Consider the following 20173-nt stretch of genomic DNA (forward strand, 5'->3'; position numbering starts at 1 on the left):
CTCCATCAGGAGCGGCTGCTTCCCATTCATCGAAAGCAAAGTTTGAAGCAGGAACTGACCAGCGTGTGAACTTGGACAGCAGAATTTCCATTATTTTTGGACATCATGTCGAAAGAGAAGCCTCACATCAACCTGGTGATCATCGGCCACGTGGACAGCGGAAAGTCCACCACCACTGGCCACCTGGTCTACAAATGCGGCGGCGTGGACCAGAGGAAGTTGGAGAAATTTGAGAAGGCCGCAGCGCAGGTAAGAACTCTCCTTGACTTTCAAGCCACGGTGAAGTCACATGTTTTGCGCAGGTGGGAAAGAGTTCGTTCAAGTTCGCGTGGGTTCTGGACAAGCTGAAGGCCGAGCGGGAGCGCGGCATCACCATCGACATCTCGCTGCTCAAGTTCAACACGCAGAAGTATTCCATGACTATCATCGACGCGCCGGGACATAGGGATTTCATCAAGAACATGATTACTGGAACCTCACAGGTGCGCGCTAGAGGCCGTTAACGAGTCGGAACAGGTGAAAGTGATTTGCGTTGCCCTCTAGTGGCGGTGAGATGTATGAGTGGGTGATGTCGGCGGGATCAATTGATTTGAATATACATATTTTTAAGTGTTAATTTTAGGCTAAAATCAAAGTGGAAGTAGATTAAAATATTCTGAAACTCATTTTTTTCCCATAAAATTTAAATAGAAATCTCCAGACTTTTTTGGGAAACAAAATTTAAATATGGTTTTGGATAATTTGAGGACTAAAATTGATTGGAAATGGAAAATTCAAAATTTTTCATAAAAAAAACTGCATTTAAAAAAAAACAAATTAAAATGTGGTTCTAATGAAGAGAATCTTAAAAAATGGAAAGTGTTAAAAATCTCAATCAAACTTGGATTTTTAAAAACTAAATTGTGTTGGAAAGCTCAATTAAAATCCTATTTTATGTATATAGATGAGGTGTATTTTTAAAACTTAATATAAAAAAAAAATCCTTGTTAAATTATAGCTAGGTACAGTGAACACGTTTTTGGCGAAAATTAAATCCGCCAAGATTAAAAAAAAAAAAAAAAATGTGTTCAATGTATTCAGATTTAACAGCATTGGACAGGCATGCATATAAGACATGTTTTTTTCTCTCAAAATATAATTTTAAAAAAATCTAACCTTGTGTAAATTTTTATAAATGGTTTTTAAGAACTGCAAATGTAATATGATATAAATGAGATGTATATAAGAGAACAATTTGTACATGTATACATCGTAACATTTTAAGAAAAAATTTAACTGAGAAATCCGTGATGGACTGGGGGCGCGAAGTTTGAAGCGGCAAGTAGCGAGGGATCCCTGCAAAATTATCGCTTTAACGGGCGGTAATTTTTTTAATAACGTTAAAATTAGGGCTGTCAAACGATTAAAATTTTTAATCAAGTTAATTACAGCTTAAAAATTAATTAATCGTAATTAATCGCAATTCAAACCATCTATAAAATATGCCATATTTTTCTGTGAATTATATATATATTCTGTAAATTGTTGGAATGGAAAGATAAGACACAAGATGGATATATACATTCAACATACGGTACATAAGGACTGTAGTGGGCATTTCACTCTGTCATTTAAATCTGTCTATGCTGTCCTCACTCCGAAGAGTCTTTTTCCAAAGCTAGACAGCTAGTGAACGACGCCTTAATAATCAGACTTCATTTTTCATCTGATTTATTAATAAAATGGTCTCAAACCATTGTCCTCTTTAGACCGTTTACGTAAAACTACAAAAAAAAGTAAACAAGCATTGCATTAGCAACAACGTTAGCTTAGCACGCTATACAGGTTGACTAAACATAAACAAAAAGCGTCTCATACAAAAAATATAACATTTCGCTTATTAACATATGTACATTCTTTAAAACAACCATACTTACGGACAAATCTTTTCCAAGGATCATATAAGCACAACAGAGACGTCGTGCAGCCCATATTGAACTGGCAAGAAAAAAATAAACCATGTCGCAAAGCGACCACAAGAGTTCGCTGTTAGACAGCACAAAACGCCTTGCTATAAAACTTACCAAAAGGCAGAATACTGTCTGAGAGGGACATGTGCGTTAATTGCGTCAAATATTTTAACGTGATTAATTTAAAAAATTAATTACCGCGCGTTAACGCATTAATTTTGACAGCCCTAGTTAAAATATTGACGCAATTAACGCACATGCCCCGCTCAGACAGATTTAAATGACAGTACAGTGAACTGCCCACTTGTTAATTGTTTTATGGAGTTTTGCTGCCCTCTGCTGGCGCTTGGGTGCAACTGATTTTATAGGCTTCAGCACCCATGAGCATTGTGTAAGTAATTATTGACATCAACAATGGCGGGCTACTAGTTTATTTTTTGATTGAAAATTTTACAAATTTTATTAAAACGGAAACATTAAGAGGGGTTTTAATATAAAATTTCTGTAACTTGCACTAACATCTTTTAAGAACTACAAGTCTTCCTATCCATGGATCGCTTTAACACAATGTTAATGCCATCTTGATTTATTGTTATAATAAACAAATAGTCCTTATGTACCGCATGTTGAATGTATATATCCATCTTTCCATTCCAACAATAATTACAGAAAAATATGGCATATTTTATAGATGGTTTGAATTGCGATTAATCACGATTAATTTTTAAGCTGTAATTATAAAATTTTAATTTTAATCGTTTGACAGCCCTAGTTTTTACAGAAATGACCAGTTTCCTCAAATTAGTTGGTAAAACTTTAATGATTAAAAACACAATGGCGACAACTTAAATTTCATCCATTAAAAGTAAATTTAGCGCTAAAGTTAAATACAACTGAACTGTATTTTTTTTTTTTTTTTGTTCCAGGCTGATGTTGCCTTGCTGGTGGTGTCTGCGGCCAAGGGAGAGTTCGAGGCGGGCGTGTCCCGTAGCGGTCAGACGCGCGAGCACGCCCTGCTGGCCTACACCCTGGGCGTCAAGCAGATGATCGTGTGCGTCAACAAAATGGACACCACCGAGCCTCCTTACAGCCAGAAGCGCTTCGACGAGGTGGTGCGGGCGGTCGCCGGCTTCCTCAAGAAAATCGGCTATGACCCCAACACCATCCCCTTCGTGCCCATCTCCGGATGGACCGGGGAGAACATGATCGTCGCCACCAATAAGGTCGCGAACGTACAGTTTGGATGGAGCGACGAGTGTTTAACCTTTTGATTTTGAGCAGATGCCGTGGTTCCAGGGATGGAAAGTGCGGCGGCGTGAAGGCAACGCCAAAGGAAGAACTTTGCTGGAGGTGCTGGACTCGGTTCAGCCGCCTGTACGCACCATCAATAAACCGTTACGATTACCACTGCAAGATGTCTACAAGATAGGAGGTAACATTAAATAGGCATCCATTTTGCTGCTAGCCCTCCCAAATGAAATGGATTGGACGTCTATCGCAGTCAGTGGCAGCCAGTTAAAATCTGTAAATAAAAATTTTAACAGTAAAATTATGATCTGAAAATTTAGATCTTTTGACAACTTTAAAAAAAAAAAAAAAAAAAAAAACATACTAAAATTTGAATGGTTTAATACTAGGGCTGTCAAAATTATCGCGCTCACGGGCGGTGATTAATTTTTAAATTCAATTTTTTAAATTACGTTCAAATATTTGACGCAATTAACGCACATGCCCCGCTCAGATTAAAATGATAGTACAGTGTAATGTCCACTTGTTACTTGTTTTTTGGTGTTTGGCGCCTTCTGCTGGCACTTGGGTGTGACTGATTTCATGGGTTAGTACCATGAGTGAGCATGATGTAATTATTGACATCAATGGCGAGCTACTAGTTTTTTTGATAAATTTTACAAATTTTAATAAAACGAAAACATTAAGAAGGGTTTTAATATCAAATTTCTATAACTTGTACTAACATTTATCTCTTAAGAACTACAAGTCTTTCTATCCATGGATCACTTTAAGAGAATGTTAATAATTTTAATGCCATCTTATTTTTGTTTTAACAAATACAGTACTTATGTATTGTATGTTGAATGTATATATCAGTCTTGTCTTTCCATTCCAACAATAATTTACAGAAAAATATGGCATATTTTATAGATGGGTTGAATTGCGATTAAGATTTTTAAGCTGTAATTAACTCGATTAAAAATTTTAATCGTTTGACAGCCCTATTTAATATTACTAAAACTGATTGTTACTGCATATATTAAGCAAAAATGTTTAAACTTTTAAAAATGGGATTAAAATTGAATTTAAATAGACACCAACCTTAGAAATCATCATTAGAGAAGGCCACTTAAAAAATTCTCCTAGACAATTGTTTTTAAGATTTTTAAAAACAAATTGTAGGCGCTCACCAAACGTCAACCCGACAATTTTCATTTGCAGGCGTGGGGACTGTTCCCGTGGGCAAAATCGAGACCGGCGTCCTGAAGGCGGGCATGACTCTCACATTCTCTCCCGCCAAAGTGACTGCAGAAGTCAAATCCATCGAGATGCACCACGAGGGCCTCGACACGGCTCTGCCGGGCCACAACGTGGGCTTCAACATCAAGAACGTGTCTGTCAAGAACCTGAGGCGCGGCGACGTGGCTGGCGACGCCCAGCAGGACCCGCCCTCTGACGTCAGCAGCTTCGAGGCGCAGGTCATCGTCCTCAACCACCCGGGTCGAATCAAAGAAGGGTATTCTCCGGTTCTGGACTGCCACACGGCGCACGTCACCTGCCGTTTCGCCGAGCTCAAGGAGAAGCTGGACAGGCGTACCGGCAACAAGCTGGAGGAGCGCCCCCTGCAGTTGATGTCGGGAGATGCCGCCACTGTTAAACTGGTGCCAGTCAAGCCGATGTGCGTGGAGAGCTTCTTCAAATATCCGCCGCTAGGTATGCCAACACTGGAACGTTTTAACGCCTAAATTTAAACATTTTAGTGACCTTTTTTTCTTTTTGTAGGTCGCTTTGCTGCCAGAGACTTGAAGCAAACAGTTGCCGTTGGAGTCATCAAGTCGGTGGAGAAGGACAAAGGATCCAAATCCAAAGTGGCCAAATAAGTTGCTTGTTCTGGTCAAAAATGAGAATTTAAGTTAATATGTATTTATGTTGTCTTTTTGAGAGGGTTGACTCCTAAGTTGCTGTATCATTTTGGTTGAAATGCTTCAAGCGTTGGAATAAACAGCATTTATTGACCATAGTTTTATTCTGAAGTCGTTTTGACTTATTGACCAACAGGTCATGCCTGCCAATTGCGCTCAAATTTTAAACATTAGTTTAATCTCTTAAATGTGTAAATCGGAATTTTCCAGTACTTAAAGTATTGGAGGAGGAATGTGTAGTTCGGTGACAAAATGGAGTATAAATCCAGTCACAAAATGAACAGGTGTTCTTAAAATGACTTGCAAGTTTACCTCCCAGCAGAGTAAAATATCCCTTTGCACTTTCTCATGAAATTGTGTGGGGGAACCTGTTCCTTTTCCTCAATTTCTTTGAAATGGAAAGTTATTTAAACAATTGGGATAAAACGTGTCTAAATGTAGGAGTTCCGCACTAATGTATTGAAAAGTACAGTAGGACCTCGTAAGAATGTATGTCGAGTGGGATTCCCATATGAATTTGTTCCACAGCTGGGGGAAAAAACCCTATGCTAAATCCTTAATACTGCTGGTACAATTACAAATAGCAAAATAGTTGTCAATTGTTGCACCTCTATTTTGATGGAATCTGTTGGATTCTGTTCATAATTTTTATGGACCAAATTTCTAGGCGCAGCCGAAGCGTTGAGGGTGGCCTCTTTTTGCAGATGTGCTGTTAACTTCAAGCCATGACCAACTCTCACTGGAGTGGTTCGCAGCAGAGTGTGAAGCGGTTGGGATGAAGATCAGCACCTCCAAATCGGAGACCATGGTCCTTGGCCGGAAAAGGGTGGTGTGCCCTCTCCAGGTCGGGGATGAGATCATGCCCTAAATGGTGTTCAGGTTTCTTGGGGTCTTGTTCATGAGTGAGAGTAGGAGGGAGCAGGAGATCAACAGGCGGATCGGTGCAGCGTCTGCACTGGTGAAGGAGCTGAGATGAAAGGCGAAGCTCTCAATTTACCAGTCGATCTACGTTCCTGTGGTCACGAGCTGTGGGTCTTGACCGAAAGAAGATCCCTGATACAAGCGGCCGAAATGAGCTTCCTTCGCAGGCTCTCCCTTGGAGATGGGGGGGGGGGACTCTGTCGAACCGCTACTCCTCGTGGAGAAGTCTGGGCTTCCCTGCTAAAGCTGCTGCCCCCGCAACCCGACCCAGATTAAGCGGCAGATGATGGATGGACTATTTTGATAACCAATAAATCTTTTTGGACCTTCAGCTTGTCTAAATTATATTTTTTGTTAAGTCAAACTAGGAATTGAGAAAAAAATCTTTTATTTTGGAAAACAATTCACATTTTTGCCTATTGTCGAACATCTTACTTTCTAAACTAGCTGCTTAATAAGGCTGCAACAACTAATAGAATATAGTTGCCAACGAATTTGATAATCGATACAGTTGTAGACTACATTTGAGTCAGGAAGCTAATATTTTTGAAGGAAATAGTCAATTTTGTCTTCAATGTGATTTATCCAATTAATCGATTATGAAAATCTTTTGTTGCAGCACTACAGCAAACCAAATTATAAGTACAAATTGGAATATTATTAGGGCTGTCAAAATTATCGCGTTGACGGGCGGCAATTTTTTAAAATTAATCCCGTTAAAATATTTGACACATTTAACGCACATCCCCTGCTCAAACAGATTAAAATGACAGCAGTGTCATGGCCACTTGAGTTTTTCGGTGTTTTGTCGCCCTCTGCTGGCGCTTGGGTGCAACTGAATTTATGGGTTTCAGCACCATATGAGCATTGTGTAATTATTGACATCAACAATAGCGAGCTACTAGTTTATTTTTTTGATTGAAAATTTTACAAATTTTATTCAAACGAAAACATTAAGAGGGGTTTTAATGTAAAATTTCTATAACTTGTACTAAAATTTATCTTTTAAGAACTAGAAGTCGTTCTATCCGTGGATCCCTTTAACAGAAAGAATGTTAATGCCATTTTATTGTTAAATACAGAACTTATGTACAGTATGTTGAATGTATATATGTCTTGTGTCTCATCTTTCCATTCCAACAATAATTTACAGAAAAATATGGCATATTTTAGAGATGGTTTGAATTGCGATTAATTAATTTTCAAGCTGTGATGAACTCGATTAAAAATTTTAATCGTTTGACAGCCCTAATAATTATGTAACAATAGGGGTCGAATGTGGAGGTTGTGTTTTGCATGCTGTTCCTGAACGCACCATGTGACTGATGACAGAGAGAGGTGCACGTTTTTACTTTTTTTCATGTTGTTGGCTACGGCGGACAGTAGCCGTGTTGTTTTGCACAAGTTCTGAAATAAATGATTAAAAACCTGACAACTGTTTTTGATGGTGTGAATTACTAGTTAGACTGGCAAATTGAGGTCAAAGGAGGACTGTCAAGTTCGTAGACATATCCGGCAGTATTGTCGAGCTGTTTCACGGACGCGCACACCACGCTCATTTTTTCTATCATTTCTTTAATGGTAAGCACAACCTTTTTTTCTTTTTTTCACCACCTGCACTAACCTTTTTGGGAACCATGTCGATTTCTACCACAAGAAATTCCGCCGCATGTCCATCTTGCTGGAAAACAATGAAATTGCGACGCTGTCATAAATCGTATTTCGAGCATTTCGTCACGTGTTGAGACAAATGACGAGTCAAATTTTACGTCTGAAGTCGAGGTACCACTGTACTTCAAATGACAACGTGGAGTAACTTGACTAAAAAGGGGAACTCAACTTTATCATTTTAAGACCATAAAGTCACAATCAAAATAAGATGCTTGAGCAATAAACCTGTCCTTAAGGGGCAAAAAGCTTTAGAGTGAAATGTTATCACCTGCAAGTGTGCGCGTGTACATTTGATAATGTTCTTGTATGTGACTGGAGGGGGAAAAAAATCCAGTGAAAGATTGACGATATTGACGTTGAAGTACAGCACTTTAATGATACAATGGGTTGTTTTTCAGTTTTTTTTTTGGTTCCTAAACAACGGGACGAACTGCAAGTGAGTGAGGAGCGGGTGACAACATCACAATCTCAGCTTCTCCATATTTCATGTACAAGCTTCTCTCCGCAAATTAGGGAAAATGGCCACCCCGCTTATTGCTGATCTTTGTCAAATACTGCTTAATAATAACAACAATAGTGGCTCGGGGGTGCCTTTGTGTTTCTTTAGTGGCTCTTCTGACCCTGAGGTGAGCGTTCCAGTCGGGAAATCAAGTAAACATGGGAGATTCCACCACAGGCTATCGTTAGCAGCAGCAGCAGCTTGGCTCGCTCTACCGGAAAACAACACGAGTACACACAAAGCAAGCCGGGTGGGAGCTTTACGGATAAAATGTGCCATAGCATGTTTTTTTGTTTGTACAGGAAAACATGTATGTACAGCCGACGCACAAATATATTTACAGACGTATATACACACACAGAGCTAAGTGCTGGGAGCTTGTTTTTGAATATAGGCGGGGAAGTAATACTGGCGGGAGGGATAAGGGATGGTTACGCACATTCTTTGTACAGCACGGACGCGTCTTTTTTGGACTTTTTACGTGAGCGGAGTTGTTGTTAATTTACACGGAGGTGTAGTGCAAAGGTTTGGAATGAGGGAGGTGGTTGGGGGTCAGTCGCTGAGGATGTGCACGAAGGACATGGGGAACACGCCCTTGCGGTCGGGTTCGCCTTCAATGTGACCGATCTGGTGGGGACAAAAAATGGAAGTTGGAGAGACAATTGATGGTAAGATTGTTAAAAAAGAAAAGGGGGGCGAGGGGGGTTACTCACCCACCACTCCTGGTCCTCCTCGCCCGTGACGATGATGACCTCGCCCTCGGCGAAGGTTAGTTCGTCGTCGTTGTCCGCTTGGCAGTCGTAGATGGTCTTCACGCGACGCGCCTTGCTTTTACCCTAGAAATATATAATCATGGAAAGATTGTATTCCTATAACTACCGTAATTTTCAGACTATAAGGCGCACCTGACTATAAGCCGCCTCCCAAAAAATGTGACACGAGAACAACATTTGTTCATAGATAAACCGCACAGGACTACATTCCCTGACAAAAGTCTTGTCCTTATCCATTTTGTAGAAACAATTCCTAATAACCTGACTTTTAATTATTCAATTGGTTTCAGAGATGGCTCATATGAAAGCTAAGACCCTCCCAAATGATGTTGAATGCACAAAAATATATTTGTTTCACTGAAAAAAGATTTATCATTTAATGAAGACATAAAGGTCAAATTTTGGCAAGACAAAAGTTTTGTCGCCTACATAAAGTAGTGTGAAAATTGAACAGAAAATGTACTTCAAATACAAAAATATGTTGCATAACATAAGCCAATTAAGTAGTGGTGCTATGAGATCCAAATTTAATATTTTGTATGACTTCCATGGGCTTCGGCAAGGATTCATACAATTTATTAATGACGTCACCAGGAACATCAAAGAAAGCAGTCTTGCATGCCTCAAGAGTTCATTAACATTCTTGGGTTTCGTCTTCCATGCTTCCTCTTTCACCCTACCCCAGACATGCTCAATGATGTTCATGTCTGGTGACTGGGCTGGCCACTCCTGGAGGATCTTGATCTTCTTTGCCTTGAGGAACTTTGAGGTAGAGACTGAAGTATGCGATGGCGCACCATCCTGCTGCAGAATTAGTCCCTTTTTACGGTTAGGAATGTGAGCGGCAGCAAAGATTTGTTGATATTTCAGACTATCTCTCAGGGTGCAGACAATTAAAAAACCATGTGGCATTTGCCAAGGCCCACAGCCTGTCAAAAAGATGGATGCTGGAAAAGTGGCAAAAGGTGGATTTTTAAGATGAAACTTCCATTAAATTACACCGCAGTCGCCGCAAATATTGCAGGAGACCTACTGGAGCCCACATGGATCCGTGATTCACTCAGAAAACTGTGACGTTTGGTGGTTACATCATTACCAAAATCATGGTCCCAGTTGAAGCCCCAATACCGCTTGGCGAACTCCAGACATTTGCGTTTATGATTGTGAGTGAGGAAAGGTTTTCTCTGTACATGCCTCCCAAACAGCTTGTTGGCATGTAGACAGCTCCTCATACCCACCGTGAAGTATGGGGGTGGGTCAGTGATGCTGTGGGGCGGTTTCGCTTCCAAAGGCCCTGGGAACCTTGTTAGGGTGTATGGCATCATGAATGCTTCGAAATACCAGGACATTTTAAATCAAAATCTGTTGCCCTCTGCCCGAAAGCTGAAGATGGGTCGTCACTGGGTCTTTCAGCAAGACAATGACCCTAAACATATGGCCAAATCTACACAGAAATGGTTCACCAGACACAAAATCAAGCTCCTCCCATGGCCATCTCAGTCCCCAGACTTCATCCCCATTGAAAACCATTGGGGTGAGCTGAAGAGGAGAGTACAGAGGAGAGGACCTAGGTCTCTGGATGATATAGATAGATTCTGCAAAGAAGAATGGCTGAAGATCCCTCTTTCTGTCTTTTCCCATCTTGTGAAACATTACAGGAGAAGATTAGGTGCTGTTTTGTTGGCAAAAGGGGGTTGTACAAAGTATTAACACCAGCGGTGCTAATAAACATTATTTGATGTCAAATAATTATTTCTTTATGTGGGATTTTATTCCCCACTGAATAAATGCACTTGAATTGAAGGTTGGATTTTTCTCTTTTTTCCCATTAAGGTCCCATGTTATTTAAAAAAAAAAATATTAGAAGCTATAAAAAACACAATCACTATAAATCCAATAATTATGGAGGGCACTGTATACATACCGCATTGATTTTCCTGGGGAGGGGCACGGGGGTCTCAGACGTCCCGGGCGGCGTCCCGTCAGAGTCCTCGGCCACTTGTTGGAGCGGAGGCGGGGGCCCTGGCAGACCAGGCGAAGGCGAGTCCGGCGGCTGCGGTTGAGACGGCGGCGGTGGCGGCTGCGTCTGAGGCCTGGCCGGCGCCTCCCCCGGCGGGCGCGGTGCCGACTCGCTGGGCCCTGGCCTGGGCGGCGCTTCGCCTAGGTGCGGCTTGGGCGGCAGGTCTTTGAGCTGCGGTTTGGGCGGCAGGTCGCCCAGCAGCGGTTTAGGCGGCAGCTCTGACAGCTGCGGCTTGGGCGGGAGCTCCCCCGGCTTGGGGGGCAGCTCGGACGGCTGGGGCTTGGGGGGCGGGTCGCCCGGCTGGGGCCGCTCCGGGGCTGCTGCCTTCTGCGGGCCGTCCGTGCCCGGCGGCGACTTCTGGAAGACCTCCGGAGGGAGGCCGGCTTTGTCCACCGAGGGGTGGTGGATGGTGTCGATCTTGCGCAATGCCACTGCGTAAAAAAACAAAGGAGGTGACACGTCTGCTCCGACAAAATAGGTCATGATTAGAAGTGAACTTGCACCTTTCTGAGGTAGTTTGGGAAGAACCCTTGGACCAAGTGTGGACTTTGTGTTGCTTGAAGTCGTACTGAAAAGATTTCAATGTTACAAAGTGTCCGTTGACTATTTCCAACCCAGTAATACAAGTTTGGAAACCCCAAAGACCGTTTCACACGAGCAAACGGCCCGGTGTGAAAGGGTGGGCGGCAACCACAACTGAATGACATTAGAAAAAACTGACATTGTGACTTTTAGGAGGTTTGAGATATATTGCTCTATACAGTGATCGCTCATTTTTCGGCGTTAATGGGGACAAGCAGCTGTATGGAGAGTCAGAGGCTGTACGTGATCAGATCGGGACATCTCTATAAAATTCTGTATTTATTTATTAGTTTTTTTAATTGAAAAAAATCCGCGAGGGACTGAGGGAGTGACGTTTGAAGTGCGAAGTAGCGACATACAGTATTTCAGTCCAAGCAAGCTATAATTTCTCATTCAAAGCCATATATTTTTCTATTTATTTATTTCATTTCAATTAACCCTTAGATGCATAAGTGGGTCAAAAATGACCCGGTGAGGTTGTTTTCTTGAAATTGTTATCAATTCATATTCTAGGTATTCCTCAAAAAACATGTTTTTGATATAATTCCTTTCAAATTTTTGATGAACTTTTTATACATTTGAAGAAATTGTCATTTTTGTATTACTACCCTAAGCTTCCACAAGTGGGTCAAAAATGACCCACATGCATTTTCTATGGAATCCAATGGGAATCTTTCATTCTTATCAACTTTGGCTGTCAGGAATAAATTTACCGTGGACCACACAGACTAGGTATGTAAAAAGTGACATCCCTTAAGATTATTTTATTAGATTAATTGGATTATCATAGAAGATTATTTCACACAGCAAGCGCTGATACGTGTACTGTAAGTATTATGTACATATAATTTGTGTGTGTGTGTCTTTCATGACTCTTTTTATTATTATTTATCAACAGATAAACCTACTTCATAACTAGCTAGCTAACTAAGGCTAGATTCATACCGCAGGTCCTAATGCACAATTCCGATTTTTTGTCAAATCTGTTTTTTGGGCGTGCCCGTTCAGACTGCCTTTGTCCATTGAGCCTGTTCAAGTATCACACATGCGCACTGATTCACAGTCAGAGATGCGCTGAGCAAACTGGCCCGCATGCGCAGGAGCATCAAAACAAATGACTACACATGACGCACACACGTACGGACAATTTGCCCCAACACCTCGCCGTGTAAGCAATCTCGAAATATTCCTCATTTGGAACAGAGAGAAAACAGAGCATACTCAGGATTATCCTCAAAGCATTTTATTTTTTTATGACTGTTGTCATGCCCGCTCTTTCCCCAAAAGCCGCGTTCAAGCTAGGCGCTAACGCTAATGCACAGCTGCACCGCTACCGTAGCGCCATGTCTCTCTCGCTCTTTGCTGACGTTAATGGCGTACCGCACGCAGGCTATATTTAGACCGTGACGTCGCATCGTAAAGCGGAAGTAAAGCCGAAGTGGGACATTATAGACCCGCCCTCGCATAGACACAACGCAATTAGTGCTACTTTTCGCCGGTAGTCTTTCAAAAACGAACATGCCGATCACGCATTGCTTTTTTGGAACTTGTAGAAACGACTCTAGACATTACAACCATGAAGGATGTTTTCTTCATACGTTTCCGGAAACCAAAAACTCGGGAGGAAAAAATGTGAAGACTGAATCAACTTGCGCGGACTTTAACACCAGCTCGGCAAATCCATTCACGTTTCATATGCAGTAAACATTATGTTGGGTTGGCATGGTCTTTCAGAGGACAAAGAGGTAAGCCATCTTTATATTTTTAACTCATTTCTTTTTTTAGCGTAACGCTGCGCCGTACTGCTTCTGTCTGACAGTGAATGACCTGAAAAGAATTACAACGGTATCTGACTGCCACTGTTACCGTTTCTGTTATATATATAAAAAACAACTTTAGTAAGGCGGAAGTGTAAATAAATCATAGGATTAAGATGTGTTATCAATGAAAAAATTAAAAGTGTTCGTTGGCTGTCAATGAGTAGCAATTGCGATCGCTACACAAAGCTAACTAAATTACCCCCAAGAACGGTAAGAGACGTAGGACAACCAGAGGATATATAAGAAAGACAGGGCTGATGGTAAAGGATAGCTTGTTGCAACAGGAGAATTTCATTGTCAGTCGCGTCGATAAAAAAGCTAAAGCTATGCTAAGGTCGGCTCGTTTTTTCGTCTTTTTCAGCCTTCAACACTAAAGCCATCTCTTTAACTGAACATTTTTATGTTCTTCCACATCTTTGCCAGTCAATTTGGCACCAGGCACATCATTTTCGGAGAGAATTGGTAGGTTTGGCTCTGTAAACATCTCCTTCGTACACGATTTCCATTCATTTCCTATAAGGGACAAACGGTGTCTTGTCCCTACTTAGCAACAGTAGCTAATGTCATGAATATTAATGAGCGGAAGTGACGTGTTGCTTGCGGCACGCCATTGATGCATGAATTCCAATTTGGGGGACTTGACAGTTCAGACTGCAGCTACATTCTGGAAAAATGTGGCCCGGATGGGATTTTAACGACATACGAAAGTGACCTGGATCGAATTTGAAATGGTCCACTTTTATGTGACTTTTCCCGTTCAGTCGAGTCGGGAAACCACAAAATAATCGGATTCGTGCATTAAGACCTGCATTATGAACCTAGCCTAAGTTAGCTAACATTACTGTATTAAAAAGTGTGTGTGTATTTATTTATACAGCTACATATTGATGCATTGAAAACATTACTCTTATGTTTCCTTATCCAAAATGTCATTGCAGCTAGATTTACAGCTGGAATGGTCCTACAGATGGTGGATGATGGAAAGGCAGTGACGGGGTTGGACTAGGGTGACCATATTTTGATTTCCAAAAAAGAGGACACTCAGCCCGGCCTCAAGATACTTGAATTTCACTCAAAGATGCCTATATCACTTTAATATATTTAAAGTGTGCCCCCTCACTCTGGATGGAAAAATGCAGTTTGAAAAAAATAAAATAATGTCACAAAATTAATCCATATATATATATATATATATATATATATATATATATATATATATATATATATATATATATATATATGTATATATATATATATATATGTATTATTTTTTATGGGTATAATGCAGACCCATGGAAAAGTAGTCCAGTCAATACACATACATACAGTAGGCTTATAAATTACAATCACGACAATTGCCCTTGACAAATTGTTATTCCCATTCAATTGATATTCTTATTCAATGTTCTAGATTGCACACAAACAATAACCGAAATAAACTGACAAACTATTCAACCAGCATGTTTCCAAACGCTAAGTTCAAAACTACGTTTCCCATAATGCCTAGCGTTGTTTAGCTTACTGATAGCTAGCTGAGGCAAAAATCAAACTTTGCTATAAAGGTTTACAATCATCGGCAGCGCAATGATGCGACACCAAACGGGATTTTACAGTCAAAGCTTCGACAGAAGTCAACAGTTGCCATTATATACGTATTTATCATAAAAAAATTAACAACTGGGCAGGCGTTGTGGCCAAATCGTCAGCCCAGTAGATGGCGGTAATGCCCCATGATAGGGGTAAACTGCCAACAAAACAAGAAGAACTTCTTCCCTCTCTACTACTAGGAGCCATGTTATCGCATGCATGCGCTGCCACCCAGCGGCCGGGGGAATTCTCTTCAAATTGGAAAAAATTGGAAAAATCATAAAAACCGGCCATTTTTATGAATTTATAAAACCCGCCCGGACAACGAGGATACTACGTGAAAGTAGGACTTGTCCGGGCAAAAGAGGACATTTGGTCACCCTAGGTTGGACTAAAGTGTCCGAAATGTCTGATGATGAGGACCCAGACTATTGTCCAGGTGGCAGTTGTCCACCTGGAAATCCAACTGAAAAGGATGAATCTGACTCATAAGATTCCACTTATGTGTCCTCTGAAGGAGAAAGTGTCCAAATCATTGGCAACAGAATGAGTTGGTAGGGATCTTACTAGAGAGAGTTACCTCCCACCCAGGGCAGAACACAAAGCCATAATATCCTCAGAAATCAGTCAGTGCCTCCACAAGGGCTTAGCACCGCTGTCTCACCAAAAAGATGCATGGGAGCTCTTCATCATTGATGATCAAATACAAGAAAGGATAAAGTCTATTGCTGTTCTGTTTTTTTTTTTTTTTTCTTCAAAAAATGTTAATTGAATCAATAAGATATTTCATGCATGAAATCATTGTTGTGTGGCCCTAAATGTAAGACTAATTAATATAGGCCTACAAGTGATTATTCTTCACCAAAACTGCATAAAACCTCATTGGTTGTAATATGGATCATTTTTGACCCATCATTTTTGACCCATTTATGGAAGAGTGTAGGGTCCAGTAACTTTTGCATCTAAGGGTTAAACATACGTATATTTTTATCTTGGAGTGCCACGTCAAATTTCGTTGCTGACAATGACAATAAAGTTATTTTCTATTCTATTCTAATTCTATTCTATTCTATGTTGCTTTAGCCTTTATAGGTCTGTGTTGTGTCATCATCTGAAGCTAAATGTAAACTCCTAGCGTGAGCGTAGCATTCGCGCTCACGTTACAATTAGCTTCAGAATGGCGAGCCTACTCTTAATAAAACAGTGACCAGTCTAAAGCAGAGCTACTTGGCTTTTCTGGTCATCTTGGATTGGATTTTTGGGCTAAAACTTTTGAATTTTACAGACAAAAACAGTTTGAGTAACGTTCGACTAAAACTAGACAGAATGTGTATAAGATTTTGTCAACCAAATCTAGATGAAAAGATTTTGAAATGACGAAAACATAACTAAGAAAAATAAGTATTTTCGTCCAAAAGACGAAAACGAAAAGAGCTGCCAAAAACAACACTGGAAGTCTCCTACCTTTGCTGCTGCGGAATGCCTTCAAACTTGTTGGAGACGGGCGACATCTTGTTGACAGGAGGCGGCGTGGAGTCGCTTCCTAGATTATTAGACGCATTACAAACAGTCACAACACTTGCAGTCTTCGTCTCCCGCGAATATGTAACAATGGGACGTGCTGTGATGAACTCTAGAAGATCCCAACAGAACAAAACAATGGGGAAGGAGTGGGAGGGGATTACTCGTCTGGCTGAGCTTTCCGTGAACCGTGTTTTAGGGAACCCGGCTTGATTTCCAAGTCAAGATTTTGCTTGAATTTTGTGCGTAATTGTGTTATTTTTAACAGCGTCAAAAAATGAATGATGACAAGAAAATCTTTTCGTGGCGATGCTGAGTTTTTTTGGTAAAAAAAATAATGACCTTTTGGTTAAAAGTGTTAATGTGTGAAGATGAAGTGGTACTGTGAATGATGTGAATAGGTGAAAATATAAAGTCTGTATTTGAATGTGTCAAAGTTTTTTGGTCAAAAATGATGAACAGCACAGGGGAGTTTTTGTGGGTCTAAATATGTTGACCCAAAACAATTCAATGCTTTTTTCCCCCCAAAAAATATGTTCAAGAGTAGCGGGTCGAATAGTTTGAAGTTAGAATGGTTGAAATTGGCCGAATTATTTTGGTGGGTCCTAGTTGAATGTCAATAGGACAAAATCAGATTTTTTGGGGTGGTGGGTTAAATGTCAATGGGAGGTAATTTGGATTGTATTGTGGGTCAGGTCATTCAAAGTATTTTTTTTGGGGTCCGAGAATGTCAATGGGACAAAATAAGGATTTTTTTTGCAAAGTTGCATGTCAATGTGAACCAATGGAAAATGTTTGTGAGGCATTTCCAATGCAGTTTTTTTTTTTTTTTTAGTTTGAGGCAATGCTGTTTTCGTCAACGATGACGATAACGAAAATATTTCGTCAACATACAATTTTTTCACGACGATGTCACAATAACGCTCTGAAAACGTGTCTTGGGAGATTAAAACATAACGAGATGGATGCCAGGTGTCGTCTGACGACACGAAAACGAGATGAAGATTTGCCATAGTTTCCGTCATAAATTCACAATCTGTGATATTTTCTTGTTGTATGTGTAGTTAGCACGCATTTAAGCAGTGTTTGGTCGTGTCACTCATTTGACGTGCAGTGCCAGACCACTTGCCCCACACACGGCTTAAGCGTGCGCCCATTCCAGGCTCTTTTTGTGAAACGTGTCAGGTGCTGCTTGGTAAGTTTTGTTTTCTTATCTTGGCTATGCCATGTTGCTTTAGCCTTTAAAGGTCTGTTCTCAGTGATCATTACAGACTAAACTAACTTATAGCGTTAGCATAGCGTTCGTGTTAGAATTAGCATTTAGCGCAGCGACTCTGTCTTCTTAAACTTTTGTAACTCTACATATAGTTTGTGGCGTCCAGGTGAGTTTAAATAATTGCAAGAAATGCCGTTTTCCTGCTGAGTGTGTATTATCATCATGAAAATGGTGATGTTCTTGTAGACACGTTTGTCATGTTCATTCGAAATTTTTGGAAACCTTTTATTTATTTATTCGTGGACTAAAACTTTTGAAGTTTATAGACGAAAACATTTTGAGAATTGTCGACTAAAACTAGACGAAGACGAACACATTTTGAAATGACTAAAATATGACTAAGACTAAAAAGTATTTTTGTCCAAAAGACTAAGACAAAAATTAAAATGCCTGCCAAAAACAACACTGGTTCGAGGCAATGGGAATATTTTCGGCGGGGTTGGATTTAATCTGAATGGGAGTCATTGGGAATATAATATTTTAATGTGTTTTTTTTGTGTGTGTGTGTGTGTGTGTGTAATTGTCTGAAATTTTTGTTCAAGAGTAGTGGGCAGAATAGTTTGACGTTAGAGTGGTTGACCCCAAAAACTATTTTTGTGGGTCCGAGTTGAATTTTAATGGGAGCTAATGAAGATTTTTTGGGAGATAATGAAATTTTTTTTGTTGATCTGCAAATGGAGATTTTGATTTGGTGGCTCTGAGTTGAAAGCCAATTGGACAAAATTAGGAATTTTTTTAGTGGGTCCTAGTTAAATGTCAATGAGAGACAATTTGGATTTTATTGTTGCATGTCAATGGGAGCAAATATAAGATATTTTTCTGGGGCCCTGCCAATGGAAGTATTTTTTTCCAGTTGGAGGCAATGGGAATACTTTGGGGGATGGCTTACAATGTGAATGAGAGCAATTGGGAAGTATTTTGTGGGTCCAAGAATGTTGACCCAAAATATTTTAATGTTTTTTTCTATTTGTGTGTAATCGTCTGAAAATTTTGTTCAAGAGTATTGGCAGAATAGTTCGCCATTAGAATGGTTGAAATTGGCCCAAAAACATTTTTGTGGGTCCTAGTTGAATTTAAATAGGAGCGAATGAAGATTTTTTTGTTGGTCTGCAAATGGAGATTTTGGTTTGGTGGTTCTGAGTTGACAGCCAATGGGACAAAATCGGGAATTTTTTTGGTGGGTCCTAGTTAAATGTCATTGGGAGACAATTTGGATTTTATTGTGGGTCGCTTTATTTGAGGTATTCTTGTGGGTGTGAGATAAAAGTCAATGGGACAAAATAAAGATTTTTTGGGGTGTCCAAGTTGCATGTCAATGGGACCAATTGGAGATATTTTTCTGGGGCCCCGCAAATGGGAGTATTTTTTTCAGTTGGAGACAATGAGAATATTTTGGGGTGGAGGGTTGGCTAACAATGTGAATGGGAGCCATTGGGAAGTATTTTGTGGTTCAAAGAATGTTGACCCAAAACATTTTAATGTGTTTTTTTTTGTGTGTAATTGTCTGAAAATTTTGTTCAAGAATATTGGCAGAATAGTTTGCCATTAGAATGGTTGAAATTGGCCCAAAAACATTTTTGTGGGTCCTAGTTGAATTTAAATGGGAGATAATTAAGATTTTTTTGTTGGTCTGCAAATGGAGATTTTGATTTGGTGGCGGAGTTGAAAGCCAATGGGACAAAATGAGGATTTTTTTTTGTGGGTACAAGTTAAATGTCAATGGGAGACAATTTGGATTTTATTGTGGGCCGCTTTATTGGAAGTATTTTTGTGGGTGTGACATAAAAGTCAATGGGACAAAATAAGGATTTTTTTGGGGGGGTCCAAGTAGCATGTCAATGGGAGTAAATAAAGATATTTTTCTGGGGCCCCGCCAATGGAAGTATTTTTTTCCAGTTGGAGGGAATGGGAATATTTTGGGGTGGGGGGGTTGGCTTACAATGTGAATGAGAGCAATTGAGAAGTGTTTTGTGGGTCCAAGAATGTTGACCGAAAACATTTTAAATGTTTTTTTTGGGGTGGTGCAATTGTCTGAAAATTTTGTTCAAGAGTAGTGGGCAAAATAGTTTGCCATTAGAATGGTTGAAATTGGCCGAAAAATATTTTTCGTGAGTCTTAGTTGAATTTCAATGAGAGTTAATGAGGATTTGTTTTTTTTTGGAGGGTCCTGTTTGAAAATCGATGGGAGACTATTTGGATTTTATTGTGGGTCGGGTCATTGGAGGTATTTTTTTTATGGGTTCCAGATGAAAGTCAATGGGACAAAATAAGGATTGGGGGGGGGGGGGGGGGGGGGTCTAAATTACATGTCAATGGGAGCCCGTTGAGATATTTTATGAGGCTTTGCCAATGAATGCATTTTTTTTCCCAGTTGGAGGCACTGGGAATATTGTCGGGGTAGT

General features: G+C 40.2%; 2 protein-coding genes across 2 annotated transcripts in view; one reads left to right on the forward strand and one right to left on the reverse strand.

The window, feature by feature from the left end:
• eef1a1l3 (eukaryotic translation elongation factor 1 alpha 1, like 3) lies at window positions 1-5188 on the forward strand. The gene is made up of 6 exons (XM_057824124.1): window positions 1-249; window positions 303-482; window positions 2876-3172; window positions 3231-3381; window positions 4401-4892; window positions 4962-5188. Exons 1-6 carry the CDS (start codon window positions 106-108, stop codon window positions 5057-5059), a joined length of 1362 nt encoding a protein of 453 aa, XP_057680107.1. The 5' UTR covers window positions 1-105; the 3' UTR covers window positions 5060-5188.
• A 2855-nt stretch (window positions 5189-8043) lies between these two features.
• Window positions 8044-20173, reverse strand: part of asap1b (ArfGAP with SH3 domain, ankyrin repeat and PH domain 1b) — an 83263-nt gene continuing 71133 nt past the window's right edge. The window contains exons 23-27 of the mRNA XM_057824122.1: window positions 16439-16517; window positions 11489-11553; window positions 10890-11416; window positions 8906-9028; window positions 8044-8819 (exon numbers count right to left, since the gene is read on the reverse strand). Of these exons, the coding sequence (XP_057680105.1) occupies window positions 8745-8819; window positions 8906-9028; window positions 10890-11416; window positions 11489-11553; window positions 16439-16517 (869 nt within the window). The 3' untranslated portion in view covers window positions 8044-8744. The remainder of the gene's footprint in view (window positions 8820-8905; window positions 9029-10889; window positions 11417-11488; window positions 11554-16438; window positions 16518-20173) is intronic.

Source organism: Corythoichthys intestinalis, chromosome 20 (genome assembly GCF_030265065.1).
Source record: "Corythoichthys intestinalis isolate RoL2023-P3 chromosome 20, ASM3026506v1, whole genome shotgun sequence".
Taxonomy (NCBI): domain Eukaryota; kingdom Metazoa; phylum Chordata; class Actinopteri; order Syngnathiformes; family Syngnathidae; genus Corythoichthys; species Corythoichthys intestinalis.